General features: G+C 36.7%; 1 protein-coding gene across 1 annotated transcript; it reads right to left on the bottom strand.

Moving 5' to 3' along the window:
- Positions 1-2,131: 2,131 nt before the first annotated feature.
- On the bottom strand, positions 2,132-2,776 carry LOC131160891 (uncharacterized). Its single transcript, XM_058116766.1, has one exon. It carries the CDS (start codon positions 2,774-2,776, stop codon positions 2,132-2,134), a length of 645 nt encoding a protein of 214 aa, XP_057972749.1.
- Positions 2,777-14,824: the final 12,048 nt, after the last annotated feature.

The raw sequence follows: 14,824 nt of genomic DNA, 5'->3' as shown, positions 1-14,824 counted from the left end.
CGCATATGGAGACTACACAGGGAACTTGGATGAATGGAGGCTTTCAACGGGGTGTGTAACATTGTGGGAAGGCCAAATTGTTGGAAGTCTAGGGTACAGTCTTGAGGTGCGCTAGTCATAACTGGATCGAAGTTCTTATTAAGGGTTGAGGCTTCCAAGGAAGCATTATGATTTAGAAGATCATTCAAGGAGCTGGGTGTTCAGATAGGTGGAGTTCCTGTTACCAAGGTCAAGTTCAAGCGTGGCTTGGACTTGGTTTATGTCTTCGGGTATTATACGAGAGGCGGGTCCCAATCTACTAGCTCAGGAGGAGTAGCGGGGATTATGCTTTCGGGTTTCTCCTATGTGGTGAATATTCGACAAGGTGGAGATTGTTGAGGATGTGGCTTATATTCTAATTAAAATGCATGTACCGAGAAAAGTATTGTGAAGTGAGGGACTAAGAGAGATATGCAAGATGGCAGCCTTGAGGGTAAACCGTCGATGGTTTGTGGTAAACGTCAATGATTTCAGGCAGTGCTGCAAAGGGTAATCTTCTCGGCTTCAAATCGTCAACAGTTTCGCCTAAATTGTCGATGATTTCGCTCATAGATGTCACGAATTTTCAAATTCGAGATTAGTAGATTGGAAGTTTTTTGGAGGAATTTCCTCTGCAGGATCACTACGAAAGTGATTTAGATAAACTATAGGGTCTTATGTATGCATTAGATTTATATATAATCATTATTATGTAACCCTAGTTTGATTTAAGTTTGGTGTAAGCTTTAAAGGCTTGCAAGCTTCATTGTTCATAGTGAAAACAGTCGCTGCTCCTGTGGACGTAGGCAATTTGCCAAACCACGTAAATTCTTGTGTTTTGATTGCTGCTTTCATTGATTCTTATTGTTGAGTGATTTTTAGGTTCGTATAGTTCATCATAGAGTGCTTGCTTGCTTGCTCAATTGATTGTTTGTGAGAGTTTGTGTGAGGTCTTCCGCTGCGCACATTTGGCTCCGGAAATTGGTTTATGAGGGCTGATTTTTTTAGAACAACAGTTGGCAAAAGACCTGGATGATTGTTGGTGTGGTGAACAACATATAGTAATATACAATAAATTTATTTTAATTTTTTATTTAGTATTTCAATTGATATGAGTTAATTTTTTTTTTAAAAACCACATCTTTCTTAAATTTCATTGATATTATTTCAACAGATGTGAGTGTAAATTTTAAAAATAGCTAACTATTTATTATTTTTCTATTTATATTTCAACAAATCTCAATTATTTAAAAATAAGCGAACTACTCCGGGGTGTGGGCGCTATGGATCATATTCAAGAATCAAGATTCATGGGATTGATTTTGGACCATGCCCAAGAGCTAGTATGTGACAAGTGGGATGTAGGTTAAACATGTAATTGAAGGGCATTCAACTGAAACCGGCTTAACTCGTTAAGTGAAAGGGTTGAATTCAACTTAAATCGGTTGCACATTGAATATTGACCTATTTTGTCATCGCTAATTGGAATCCCTAGTTTACACATTGCCATAACACTCAAAGAATAAGAATCTGATAGCTTACATATATAAGAAAAGAAAAAAATGTTGTAGAATTCGCAATGCAATATTTTGATTCAAGTTCAAATATTGTGAGTGTGGAGGGTTATTTGATTTTAGTGTAGGCTTTGAATTGAATCACAATGCAATATTTTGATTCAAGTTCAAGACTAGTGTTGTTGGTCCTTGAAAAATGATGAAGAATTCTCTGTTAGCAGCCTATACAAGCAGATCTCCTCAAATCGTTTGGTAGCCCACCTCTTTGAAAAAAAAAAAAGCTAGTTTGTGCTTCAAATGCTAAGGGGTGAATTAATCAATCCCAACGCAAAAATCACATATATAATTGAATCTACGAAAAACAGATGCCTGCGTACGCCTGCACTAGAATGCAAATATTACAAAGAACATCTAAAATGGATTACTTGATTCTTATTGAACGAAGAAAAAGCCACTGAAATTTAATCAACGTTCCTAGGCAATTAAGAACTGAAACAGCCGAAGGAAAAAGGGAAAAAAAAATGGAATACATCCAAATTAGCCGAAGAAATGCAAAACCCATAAATCCCCCCCAAAAGAAATTTAAAGAACTTAATAAATCAAGGATCAAAAGACCCCCGAGGATCAAGCTGCTTGCACAGGCCGAGATATGTACGATACACAAGCCGATACTTGTCCCCCACGCGATGATTCTTGGTGTGCTTGCAGAAATATCTGAGTTGCTCGAGTGTGCAGCACCCCAGCGTTTGCCCCAGCAGCAAGAACAGCCAGTTTATGCTCTTCTTCTTCTCCGCGATCACCGGGTTCGCCGCGTTCTTCTGCCCACAAAACCGGCAGTCGGGCAGCGCCGGGCTCATCCACGCCGCCGGAGCCATGCGGTGCATGCTCGACTTGTTCTCCTCTATGAAAGACTCCACCTCCGCAAACTTCCCCTGCAAATCGTACTCCATTTCGTATTTCTTGTCGCAATTCATGCACTGTACTTCGCCGGCGACGGTCTTTATGCCAGTGGACAGGAGATAGGACCGGCTGTACACGGTAGCGCGTCGCGGGGCCGCCCAAGGGTACAGCGCCGGTATGAACCCGTCTTCTGGCGGCGGCGGCGGGGCTCGATGCGGAGGTCGGCTGTGGCGGCGGCGCGGTTGTTGTGGCGGCGGTGCTGAGAGGGAAATAGTGAAGAGTGGTCCGTCGTGTTCTTCTTTGGCAAGACCTTGGATGGAGATGGAGATAGAGAGTCCGTCCATGGCGATACGCTGTTTGGCTGGCGAGAAAAAGAAGTGGGAAGGAGATAGTAAGAAGAAAACAGGGATCTGTATAGAGGGAGATCGAAAGGGTTTAGTGGAAAAAATAATGCAAGAAATTATCAAAGAGGAGAAAGTGTAGACAAAGGTTGTCAAAATCTTTTTTAATTAAATAGAGAGAGAGAGAGAGAGAGAGAGAGAGAGAGAGAGAGAGAGAGAGAGAGAGAGAGAGAGAGAGAAAGTTGTTATAAAAACTGAGATTTTTCAGTTGAGAGAGTTGTTATAAAAACTGAGATTTTTCAGTTGATTAAATTAAGGGGTTAATCAGATACTTAATTTTCAAAATCGTTATGGTTGTTGTTTTGAGAAAAAAATACGTAGGTAAGAATCTTAACTTTAACTCCATGCAACTGACTTTTTTTTTTTAATACAATTTTTAGAAAAAAAAGAAAAAGAAAAATGAGGAGAGAAAATATGAATACAATTTCTAACATTTGAACTACATGTTGTTAAAGCAAGATAAGAAAATAGAAGCCTAAAATATAATAAGAGTACATTTTGCAACTTTTGTATGTAAATTAAAAAAGTTAGAAAAGAAGGTGACATTTTTTTAAATTATTTTTAAAAAATTAGAAATATAAAATAACTATTTCCACCTGTGACTATATGGTTGACAAAATAGGTTGGCCATTGGTAGTTCAATGCATTTGGTTTGGGGTTGACCCATTTATAAATAAAGGAGTGAGTAAACCATAAGTTCGAACCTTCCCCATTAATAGATAGGTAACTATTTAGAATTCACAAAAAAAATGGGTTAATTTTTTTTAAAAAAAAATAAATAGCACTTGTTGTTCTTTTCTTATTAATATCTTACCAACTAATTTGAGTTAAAAACTACACTTAATATTTTTCTCTTTGATTTTAAAAAAATGTGGTTTCAAATATAAAGACAACACATATAGCCTATTTATTATTTCTTTTCTCCTTAATATTTTAACAAGTGTGATTGTATAACTTGTATTTTATCTCAATTCTTTTAAAACATATATCATACTTCATATGTTGCAATATATCGGAGGGCCAACTCTAGAAATGGAATGGGATTGAATCACCACATTGCCACGGCTGAGTGGCGAACTCAATATCATATGAAGTTTGGTGTAATATATGGGATTTGGAAATAAGTTACTTAAAATTTAATGGAGTCGCCACTAAACTATTTACTCTAGGTGTGGTTAGAATACCTATTTAACATATTGTTAGTTCATTGCTTTCATAACATCCCGGAGGGCTAGCCTAAAAAAGGGATGGGATTGAATTTTTAGATCACCTCAATTGAGTGGCAAACTCGATATCATGTGAAGTCTAGCATAATATATCAGACTAAGAAATGAGTTATTTAAAATTCAACGGGGTTGCCACTAGCCTATTTATTTTAGGTGCGATTAGAACACCTATTTAACGTGCCGCTAGTTCCATATTCAATAAACTACATCTAGGTCCAAGGAAATTCGTGGTGAATGGTCTACGTCATTAGGCTATATTCAAAGGTACGATTATGTAAAAGGAAGGTATTTGCACTCCTTCACGTACACCTATTCTACGGATGATACCTAATTAGCCTAAAATTACCTTCAAATTTTACTAATCAAGACTTCAACTATTTTGTTTATTCAATTACCTAACTTTAAATATTGGATAGCCCTTTGAAAGGCATATACTATCCTCACCTCAAGCCATAAAAGCATGCTAAGGACACAAATCTCAATGATCCTTTAGAGGATTAAATTAATTAATATATTTTCTTTATTTTTAAAGTGCAATTACTTGACCTTTACTTGCCAGGAGAACTTATATAAGACAAAGACCTCTCACCTCGAATAGTCAAAGCTATGCGAAGACAGCCTTCAAGTCAAGAGGAAAATTTCTTATGATTTTTATTCAATAGCATACAAGCATAAGCATGAAAACGACATATAAATAAGGAAATTAAACACACACACACACACACACACACACACACACAACTAATATTAACATTAACACAAAAATTACATGCAAAGTGATCACCAAAATTTATATATTCTAATAGAATCACTAATGGAAGGATTTGAAGTGATTTTATTAGAATCTTCATCCCTCAGTAGACAATTGAGGATCAAAGAATCCCAATTTAATAAGCATTCCTCGTAAGGATAGTGCATGCACACACACACACACACACACGCATGCAGACATACACTTATAAAAAGAAAGGGGGAAAACACATTCATGCGGCAAGTAAGTATACAATAAACAAACCACGCAAAAAGCTAATGGGGAAAAAAAAAAAAGAGGTAAAAAAGTTCCTAGAATATTTCTATACTCTTTAGGATTTCCTGAATTTTTTAAGATTTAAAAGATTTTTTAAAAATAATTATCTATTTTTGTGGTTTTATTATTATTATTATTATTATTATTATTATTATTATTATTATTATTATTATTATTATTATTATTATTATTATTATTGGGTACTTTGATTCAAACAAAAACTAGAGGATTTTTCCTAATTTTCTTTTGCGATTTTTAAAAATTTGTCTTAATTTTTTGATTTTTAAGGGAATTAAAAATTTATTTTAAAATATTTTTTTTAAAATTTAAGAAAATGATTGAGCGATTCAGAAAATTGAACGGGGTCAAAATTATTCAATCGGTTTGATTAGTCATCCAGGAAGAACTCAGGTCGACCCAAGTCAAACTAGCTAGGTTAACCTAATCAACAGAGAAAGACAGATAGTCTATGGTCCTGCTACGTGTCACCTACTCGGGGTGACACATGACCACTCATCAACAGCCAGAGTTTTTTTTTTTTTTTGGGAAAATAAGAGACATGTGGTAAGGTGATGTCATGCTGATGTCACCCGCCATGTGACACTATGCTATTGGCCAATTGTTATTAACATGGATTGCTAATATGGAAGTCATTCAACCGTTTATAAAAAACACAAAGAGGATGGCTCAGATCCCGCCACATCATCACAAGTGACATCACTCGTCACCCATTAAATGCGGCTTAGATTGCACGTACTATGTGTCACCACTCGATGGGTGACTTGTGTCCCACTATAAGGTATTTTTTAGCTTTAAGTATATATTTTATTTCTTTTATTTTTTCCCATTTCTTTCTTTCTTCTTCCTTATTCTTTTTCGAACTCTCTTCCTTCTTCTCTCCGCTTTCTGTTCTCTTAGCTAGCAAAACCACCACAGCCACCTCCTTTGTTGACCTCCATGACCTCCGATGGAGCTCTGCTCAATTAAGTCCTCACTCTCGCTCTCTCAGTCTCTTGTTCTCTTTCTCAACCTCTTACTTCCTTTCTTTCATCTCTCCTTCAATTTCTCTCCTTCAAAATCTCTTAATCTTACACCTATCTCTTGATCTCACTATCTATTTGTTCCAATCTGACTTTATACTTCACTCTCTTTGATGTCTTAATCTCTCTTAATAAATCTCACTCGATCTCTCTCTGTTACTTGTTTGAATGAATATTTGTGATGAGACAAAACTCTTGCCTTGTTTATATCCAAGTTTGAATCTATCAAAGAGGTGAACATTAATTTATCCCACTCACTTTCTTGGGGTTTTCTTACATTTTCTTGAGGACAAAATAGGGACGAGAGTTTAGGTTGAACTAAGATTAGGGCTATATTAACCTATATTAGGTTCAGGTTTAGGGCTTGGTTAAATGGGTTAGGTTAGGTTTTGGGCTTGGGTTTGTGCTTGGGCTGGCCTAGGTTGGGTTCAGTTGGCTAGGCTGGGGTTTAATTATAATGGGCCGTGAGACCTTTGGTTCGATTTTTGGGCTAGGTTGGTTTGGGTTTATGTTGAGGTTGGGTTTAGTTTTAAATGGGCTTTAGGGAATGAATTTAGGTTGGGCCAAGGTCTTAAGTGTGTGAGCTATTAGGTTTGGATTGTCAGGCCTATGGCTTAACTAGATTGGGCTTAATTATGATCGGCCATGAGACCTTGGGTTCTATTTTGGGCCTAGGTTTTGTTTTAACTGGGTTGGGTCTTGAGTTGGGCCATTGTTTAGATGGGCTAAGCAGATCTTAGGTGGATTGGGCCTCGTAAAGGTAGATTTAGGATTGGGTTAATGGTTGACTAGGCCAATGGGTAGGGTAGGTGATAAGATCTAAGTCCAGGGCACGGTCTTTGGGTAAGTTGACTTGGGTCTAGTTGACCTGGGTCAGGGCATTTGAGTTTGGTTGACTTATGTCTAGGTCAATTAACCTAGGCGTTCGGATATGGTTGAATTAAGCTTTCGGGTATTCGAGTCAATATGACTTGAATTTAAGGGCTAATTTGGCAAGGTATTCAAGGTTTCATTGAGGGATTCAAGTCTAGTTGCTGTTGAATTCTAGGGACTTTAGTTGAGGATTTTGTGGTTTTGCTCTTGAATTTGATTCAAATTTTGAGGCTTGAGCTGGGAATTTTTAAAGGGGTCTCTTTGTTCTATTTTGGAGTTTTATAGGAAATTTGGTTATGATTTTGGGTTCTGAGTGGGGCTTTGAGGCAAGATGTTGGCTTCAAACAAATGTAAATCAAGGCAGTATCCAAAAAATTTAATGAATTGCAAAGATCGAATTCTGTTAAACTCAAATTCATATTTTTCAAACAATTATTTTCATTTCAAATTCTTGCAAATTGATTTGATATTTGAAGCTACTCAAACATGCACTTTACAACACCTTAAGTCAAACATTTATTAGAGAAATATACTTTCCATCTTAGACAAATATAAAATTTCTTTTTTTTCAACTATCTCATATATATATACCCTTATAATCCTTGTAATTGTGTGAATCAATAGAGAGAATTATTCTTCTCCAATTTTAACATGGTATCAAGCCGAACCTAATTTTCTTCCCTAACCTTTCTTGCCGCCGCCCACTATTTTCGAACACACGCAAAACCAAATTTCTTCTCTATTTCGGCGTTATCTCCGTCTCAGTCATAGCTTCTCCGATGTTTTTTTTTCCTGAGTCGGAGTCACTCTCTCTTAGTCCAGCGAAGTCTCGTCTCAGTTATCCCTCTCAGTCTAGCGACACAACAGTTAGTGCAGCAAATTTTCAGTTGTCTCTCTCGTCGTTTTTGTTTCCCCACTTTCTATTTTCTGGCGGCTTCTCGATTACTGCCTTCCGGCGTTTATGTACGTGCTCCATTCCGGTTGTATCTCCACAGAAGTACCCTCCGTCTCGTTCAGCTCTCTCTCTGTTTTTATTTTCGGTCGTCTTGCAGTTCCTCAGCTTCAAAGTCTTCAATCGTCTTTGTTTTTTTCCGATCATCTTGCAATTCCTCAATGCTTCTCCTTTCATCATCTCAAGTAGCTCTCCAAAGTCCCAGCTGGTGCATCTCCTGCGTTGCACGACCAAACACTGTCGCCGCATCCACTGATCTCACCAATCCCAGGAACAGCCTCCTCTCTTTTTCATATCACTCCGATGACCCTCCCATGACCAACACCAACTTGCTCCTCCTCGTGGTTAGCCTCATCCGCACAGCAATAGTTAGCACTTTCGTGCACCTTCTCCGGAAAAGACACAGCATAACCAAGCCACGAGGCTCCCTTATTCTCTCCTTGAGTCTCCTTTCATCTCTCTGGCCTCTGGCACTCTCTCGTCTCTCAATTACAAGTGCTTCCAGAATTCCTCTGTATGCAGTCGTCTTCTACGGCAAGCGCAGTTGTAGAGCATTTGCAAACCCTCAGATTAATCTTTCTGAGGAGCGGTTTCTCGGTCACTGTGTCGGGCATCAGAATTGCCATTCGATCCACACTCCTCTGTGGTGCCGCTTAGAGCTCTCTTGTTGTTACTAATAACGGATACAGCCTGTTTGTTCAGCTCATCCGTGCTCGACAGACCCAGCCTCTCTATCTCTACTCTCAGAATCTCCACCTGAACAGGAACCCACACAACACTCCGATGGCACCTTCAGCTTCTCTAATTAAACTCGAAGATTATCAAATCGACGGTTTATACCTTTTTGGTCATTGCAAAGCTCTGAGTTGACTCAATTCGGTGATTTTTTATTTATCTGAACTATCTGATGTGGTTCTTCAATGGCTGCAAATAATGTCATAGGTTCTTTAACCTCTTTCGAGATTGCTATCCCTAGTCTCACCAGACAATAATACTGTCAACTCTCGAATCTTTTATCACCCTTGAACACCAACTTTACCAATTTTACCGGTAACCTTACCTTTTGTCATTCTGCTTCTCTTTCTAACACTGAATGGATTGTTGATTCAGGTGTCTTCGATCACATGACTTCCAATTTGTTTTCTCTTGATAATATTCATCTTCTCAATCAGCCATGCCCCATTAAGCTTTTAAATAGTGACATTGTTTCTATAACTCATACCGACACTATGCGGTTTTCTCCTACTTTCTCCTTTTTTAATATTCTTTATGTGCCTTCATTTAAATTTAATTTATTATCCATCAGCAAACTTATCACGGATCTCAATTGTGTTGCTATATTTTTTGCCACCTTTTGTGTCTTTCAGGATCTATCAACGAGGAGGTTGATTGGAATGTGTGAAGTACGGGATGGGCTTTATCACTATAAACCTCTCTCCACATTAGTTTTCCACTCTCACCGTGTTTCTGACCCCACTCTTTGGCATCAACATCTTGGTCACCCTTCTATCTCATGTATTCCGAAAACCTTAAATATTTTTTCTTCTCATCCGCCTTGTGATGTTTATGCTACAGCAAAGCACACTTGTTTACCTTTTTCTTTATCTACAACTAAGAGCACATTTTGTTTTAATCGTCTTTATTGTGATATATGAGGTGGTTATCCTATGGCTTCACTTTCTGGTGCACATTATTTTTTAACAATCGTGGATGACTACTCGCGTGCTTCATGGGTCTATCTTATGCGCATGAAATTTGATACTTTCTCTTGCCCTACGAATTTTTGCACCATGGTTAAAAATCAATTTAATTGCACTGTTAAGCACGAGCGCACTAATAATGGTAGAGAATTTCTATCCACTTCACTCCAAACTTTTTTCCATGATCACAATATTCTTCATGAGCTCACATGTGTGGATACACCTCAATAGAATGGTGTTGCCGAGCGTAAACATCACTATCTTCTTAATGTGGCTCAGTGTTTATGTTTTCAAGCTAATCTTCCCATCTCTTTTTTGGGTGAATGCATTCTCACAGCCACTTATTTAATTAACCACACTCCTTCACCCAGCCTCCACATAAGTTCCCTTATGAACTTCTTTTTCAAAAACCACCGTCCTATACACACTTGCGTGTATTTGGGTGCTTGTGCTATTCCCAAAATGCTCGTCAACACCGCGATAAGTTCCCCCCATACTCTCTAATGTGTTTTCCTAGGTTATCCTGCTCATCATAAGGCTTATCGTGTCTACGATCTTGAAAATAGAAAAATGATCATCTCTCGTGATGTCACTTTTGCAGAAAATGTTTTTCCCTATTATCTCATCTCTCCCACTCCTACATCTTCTCCAATCCTTTCTCTTCCTATTCCTGATATACATTCTTCCTACACTTTACCTCCTCCACCAACCACACCTAACCCTTAGCCTTCATCTCTCCCTCTTTCTCCCTTGATCTCCTCCCCGACACCTCCACCCTCACCTGTTCCACCACCCCCTCCACCCACCTCTTCATGACCTAAACGAGCTGTCACACATCCCTCTTACTTGGCTGATTATATCTGTCTTTGTAACACCCCGAACCCTTAAACTCGGGTCCAACGCGTTATACCTGATAAAATCCCTAATGTACGAAGCGGAAAACATAACCCATAATCTCCATATAACATAATACCAGAGTTTACTAATTCTTACTACCAACCATAATAAATTAATCATCCACCAGTATTCAAATATATGCATGTCTCCAAAACATTATTCACTAATACCAGTAGGTTTCACAACCATCCATATCTTATAAAACTTAAAACATAAATCATAAATCATAAAATATACATATCAAAATTAACATAAAAATATACCTTTTTTCTTATATCTTCCAAAACTATTATAAAATCTCGAGCTCTCAAAGCTCGATCCTGAGAAATCCTGAAAAAGATGAATTCATATTCGGGTGAGACACATCTCAGTAAGGGAAGAAACAATATATTAAACTCAGTGTGTGGCTAACATGAGGTTATACATATCATTTTATAATATTTGCAAATCATTAACATAATACCGAAAGTTATTTTCTAAACCTAACCATCAAATGCAAAGGTTTACTCAAGAGATTACCCAAGGATAGGGGTGATTACCCACCCATACAAGTAGCACCCCTCTACTCTAATACTTAGGTAACTCGAAGGTCACTACTGAAGCATACTAGAGCACTCACCTTACTCGGTAAGCCCTCAAGTGTTAACTTGATCTCGTACTTATGCATTCAACAAAAGTTTACCAGCAAAGGCTCTAAGGATACGGAAATCTACCCGCCCATTCAAGTAGGTTCCCTCTGCCCTAGTACGTTATGCAGCTACTGTCACATCTGAAGCTACTAGTGCACTCGCCTTACTCAGTAAGCCCTCAGGCGAAGAGTACGCCTCACCCAATCATAACATGTTCTACGTACATACATATTTCTAATATCATAATACACCATTTTTTCTATCATTATTCAATCATTCACATCCTTTCATGTTCATAACTTAACATTTCATTGTGTTTCACTTTAAGTGACTCTTTTTTATTTATATCATTCACGCTTCACATTTCATTTCATTGCATTGTCATTCCATCGTCATTTCATTGCATAATATTTTCATTTCATTCTTTCGTACTACAACCACTCTTTAGCCGTCATTTGTTAGTCCACATAGAAATGCGCTAGAATCTGCTAACTTGGTTCTCAGTTGAAATACCTTTATATGGTTGCATTTAACATACACATGCAAAATTATCCATATCATATTTTATTCTCATTGCTTTACTTACTTAACCTGCATCTCATACATTTAACATATAATTTGCACAAATTCTCATGCCACACAATTTAGTAGTAAAACCTATACATATTTCTCATAAAATAAGCCAACCCACATTTAACATTTATATGCTCAAAATACATTTCATTTCTTATGTAATTCATCAGAAAATTCTTTTCACTTTCATTCGTTCACTTTCACATATATATAACTATATCAACAATCCTAGGCTTAGAAAACATAAATTTCATGGCTGACATTTTATACCCACATAAAAACTTATATACATAAATAACACATAATCATTTTTAATTCATGAAAAACATGATTTAATATATAAATTTCCCCCTTACTTGATTTCTTGAACTACGCCAATAGGGATCCCGAAAAATACCAGCGGTGCTCACCCGAACCTTGAATCAAAAATCTCAATTCCATTAAATTAACCCTAAATAAAATATTATTTTAATATTTCCTAGGGTCATAAATTCTAAATAAATAAATATACCCTTAAATTTAGCCAAATTACCAAATTTCCCAAATCCCACTCTTGCCTTGGAGTAAGACCTAGAAAATCCCAATTGAAAAATTACCAATGCCAAAATGACGAGAACGACGATTAGGACCCCGTGGTAGTGCCTGATCGTCGATTCAACAGCAGATTAATAGCGAAATTGAGAAAAATGAGGAAAAATTACTTTTCCCCGGGAGCAGTGCCTAAGTCATTCCCACAACAAATCTACTCGAGTAAAAATGTCGATGGCGGAGCTTGGAATCCAACGGCACCTTCCGTTTCTCGATCCAACGCAAACCCGTCGAAAAATTGAGAGAATGAGAGATGGAAACGAATGCGCAGGAAAGTTTAAAAAAAAAAAAAAAATTCAAAGAGGGTGGGGGGGGGGGGGTTACGTGCAGCCTCTATTCTTCTTCTTTCTTCTTTAACTTTACTTTTACTTTATATATATATATATATATATATATATATATATATATATATATATATATATATATATATATATACATATCTTATTTCAATTAGTTTTTTTTTTGTTATAAATCCAATGTAATAATGTTTAATTTAATGACTAATTATTTAATTTATCTTAATTTAATTTAATTTTTTTAAATTTAAATTTTTTTTCTTCTTTTTCCCATGCCATTCCTTTTATTTATTTATTTGTTATTTTATCTATTATTTTTTTTATCATTTTAATTTTTTAGGTCTTTACATTCTCCCTTCCTTAAAAAATTTCGTCCTCGAAATTTGTTACCCGGTCTTTCATTTCAGGAATTCATAACTCATTATATCTCAATGCCATAACCTTTGAAACCAACTAACCAACCTCATATCATTCAATAAATATGTCTCCCAAATAAATTTTTACATCATCAATAATTAAATAAAATCATCATCATCTTCAACATAAATTCATACCTGCCCTCTTGGTTTTATCTGCCTCATCCAGGACCATCGTATAACCACGTGCTCGTCCACCTCTACCTAGTGGTTTCTGTTGATTTCCCTCGATACCATAACCTCTAAAATCAACTAACCTCCCCATCAAGTTCAAATCCCAAGTTCGAATTTCTCTGCTCGGAAACATCACCATCGATGGATTTACCATGATTTTCTAAAGCTAGCAACTTCTTCAGCAAAACACAGAAGACTATCAAGGGATTTCTGTCCCCCAAACTTACAAAACACGATTCAGAATTCCTATCGGTATCTTAATCTACCCATCTCTATCCTTATCACAACTAAATCCTATACTCTAGTATAAATCATTCCTAACCTAATACTCTAATACTTCCTTATCCAGGCGATGTGAATTTAATCACACTTCTGGTTGGACATTGCTCTGATACCATAATGTAATGCCCCGAACCCTTAAACTTGGGTCCAGCGCGTTATACCTGATAAAATCCCTAATATACGCAGCAGAAAACATAACCCATAATTTCCATATAACATAATACCAAAGTTTACTAATTCTTACTACCAACCATAATAAATTAATCATCCACCAGTATTCAAATATATGTATGTCTCCAAAACATTATTCACTAATACCAGTAGGTTTCACAACCATCCATATCTTATAAAACTTAAAACATAAATCATAAAACATAAAATATACATATCAAAATTAACATAAAAATATACCTTTTTTCTTATATCTTCCAAAAAATGTTATAAAATCTCAAGCTCTCAAAGCTCGATCCTGAGAAATCCTGAAAAAGATGAATTCATATTCGGGTGAGACACATCTCAGTAAAGGAAGAAACAATATATTAAACTCAGTGTGTAGCTAACATGAGGTTATACATATCATTTTATAATATTTGCAAATCATTAACATAATACCGAAAGTTATTTTTTGAACCTAACAATTACATGCAAAGGTTTACCCACGAGATTACCTAAGAATAGGGGTGATTACCCACCCATACAAGTAGCACCGCTCTGCTCTGATACTTAGGTAACCCGAAGGTCACTATTGAAGCGTACTAGAGCACTCACTTTACTCGGTAAGCCCTCAAGTGTTAACTTGATCTCGTACTCATGCATTCAACAACAGTTTACCGGTAAAGGCCCTAAGGATAGGGAAATCTACCCGCCCATACAAGTAGGTTCCCTCTGTCCTAGTACATTATGCAGCTACTGTCACATCTGAATCTACTTGTGCACTTGCCTTACTCAGCAAGCCCTCAGGCGAAGAGTACGCCTCGCTCAATCATAACATGTTCTACATACATACATATTTCTAATATCATAATACACCATTCTTTCTATCATTATTCAATAATTCACTTCCTTTCATGTTCATAACTTAACATTTCATTGTATTTCACTTTAAGTGACTCTTTCCCATTTGTATCATTCGCGCTTCATATTTCATTTCATTGCATTGTCATTCCATCATCATTTCATTGCATAACATTTTCATTTCATTCCTTCGAACTACAACCGCTCTTTAGCCGTCATTTATTAGTTCACATAGAAATGCGCTAGAATCTGCTACAGTTAATCCATATAGAAATGCACTAAAATCTGCTAACTCGGCTTTCAT

Source organism: Malania oleifera, chromosome 7 (assembly GCF_029873635.1).
Source record: "Malania oleifera isolate guangnan ecotype guangnan chromosome 7, ASM2987363v1, whole genome shotgun sequence".
Lineage (NCBI taxonomy): Eukaryota > Viridiplantae > Streptophyta > Magnoliopsida > Santalales > Ximeniaceae > Malania > Malania oleifera.
Note: the sequence above shows the minus strand (reverse complement) of the source record. Positions and strands in the feature narration are given on the sequence as shown.

Bases quoted from the DNA above. Each gene is read 5' to 3' on its own strand.
- LOC131160891 (XM_058116766.1), bottom strand. From the start codon at position 2,776: ATGGACGGACTCTCTATCTCCATCTCCATCCAAGGTCTTGCCAAAGAA.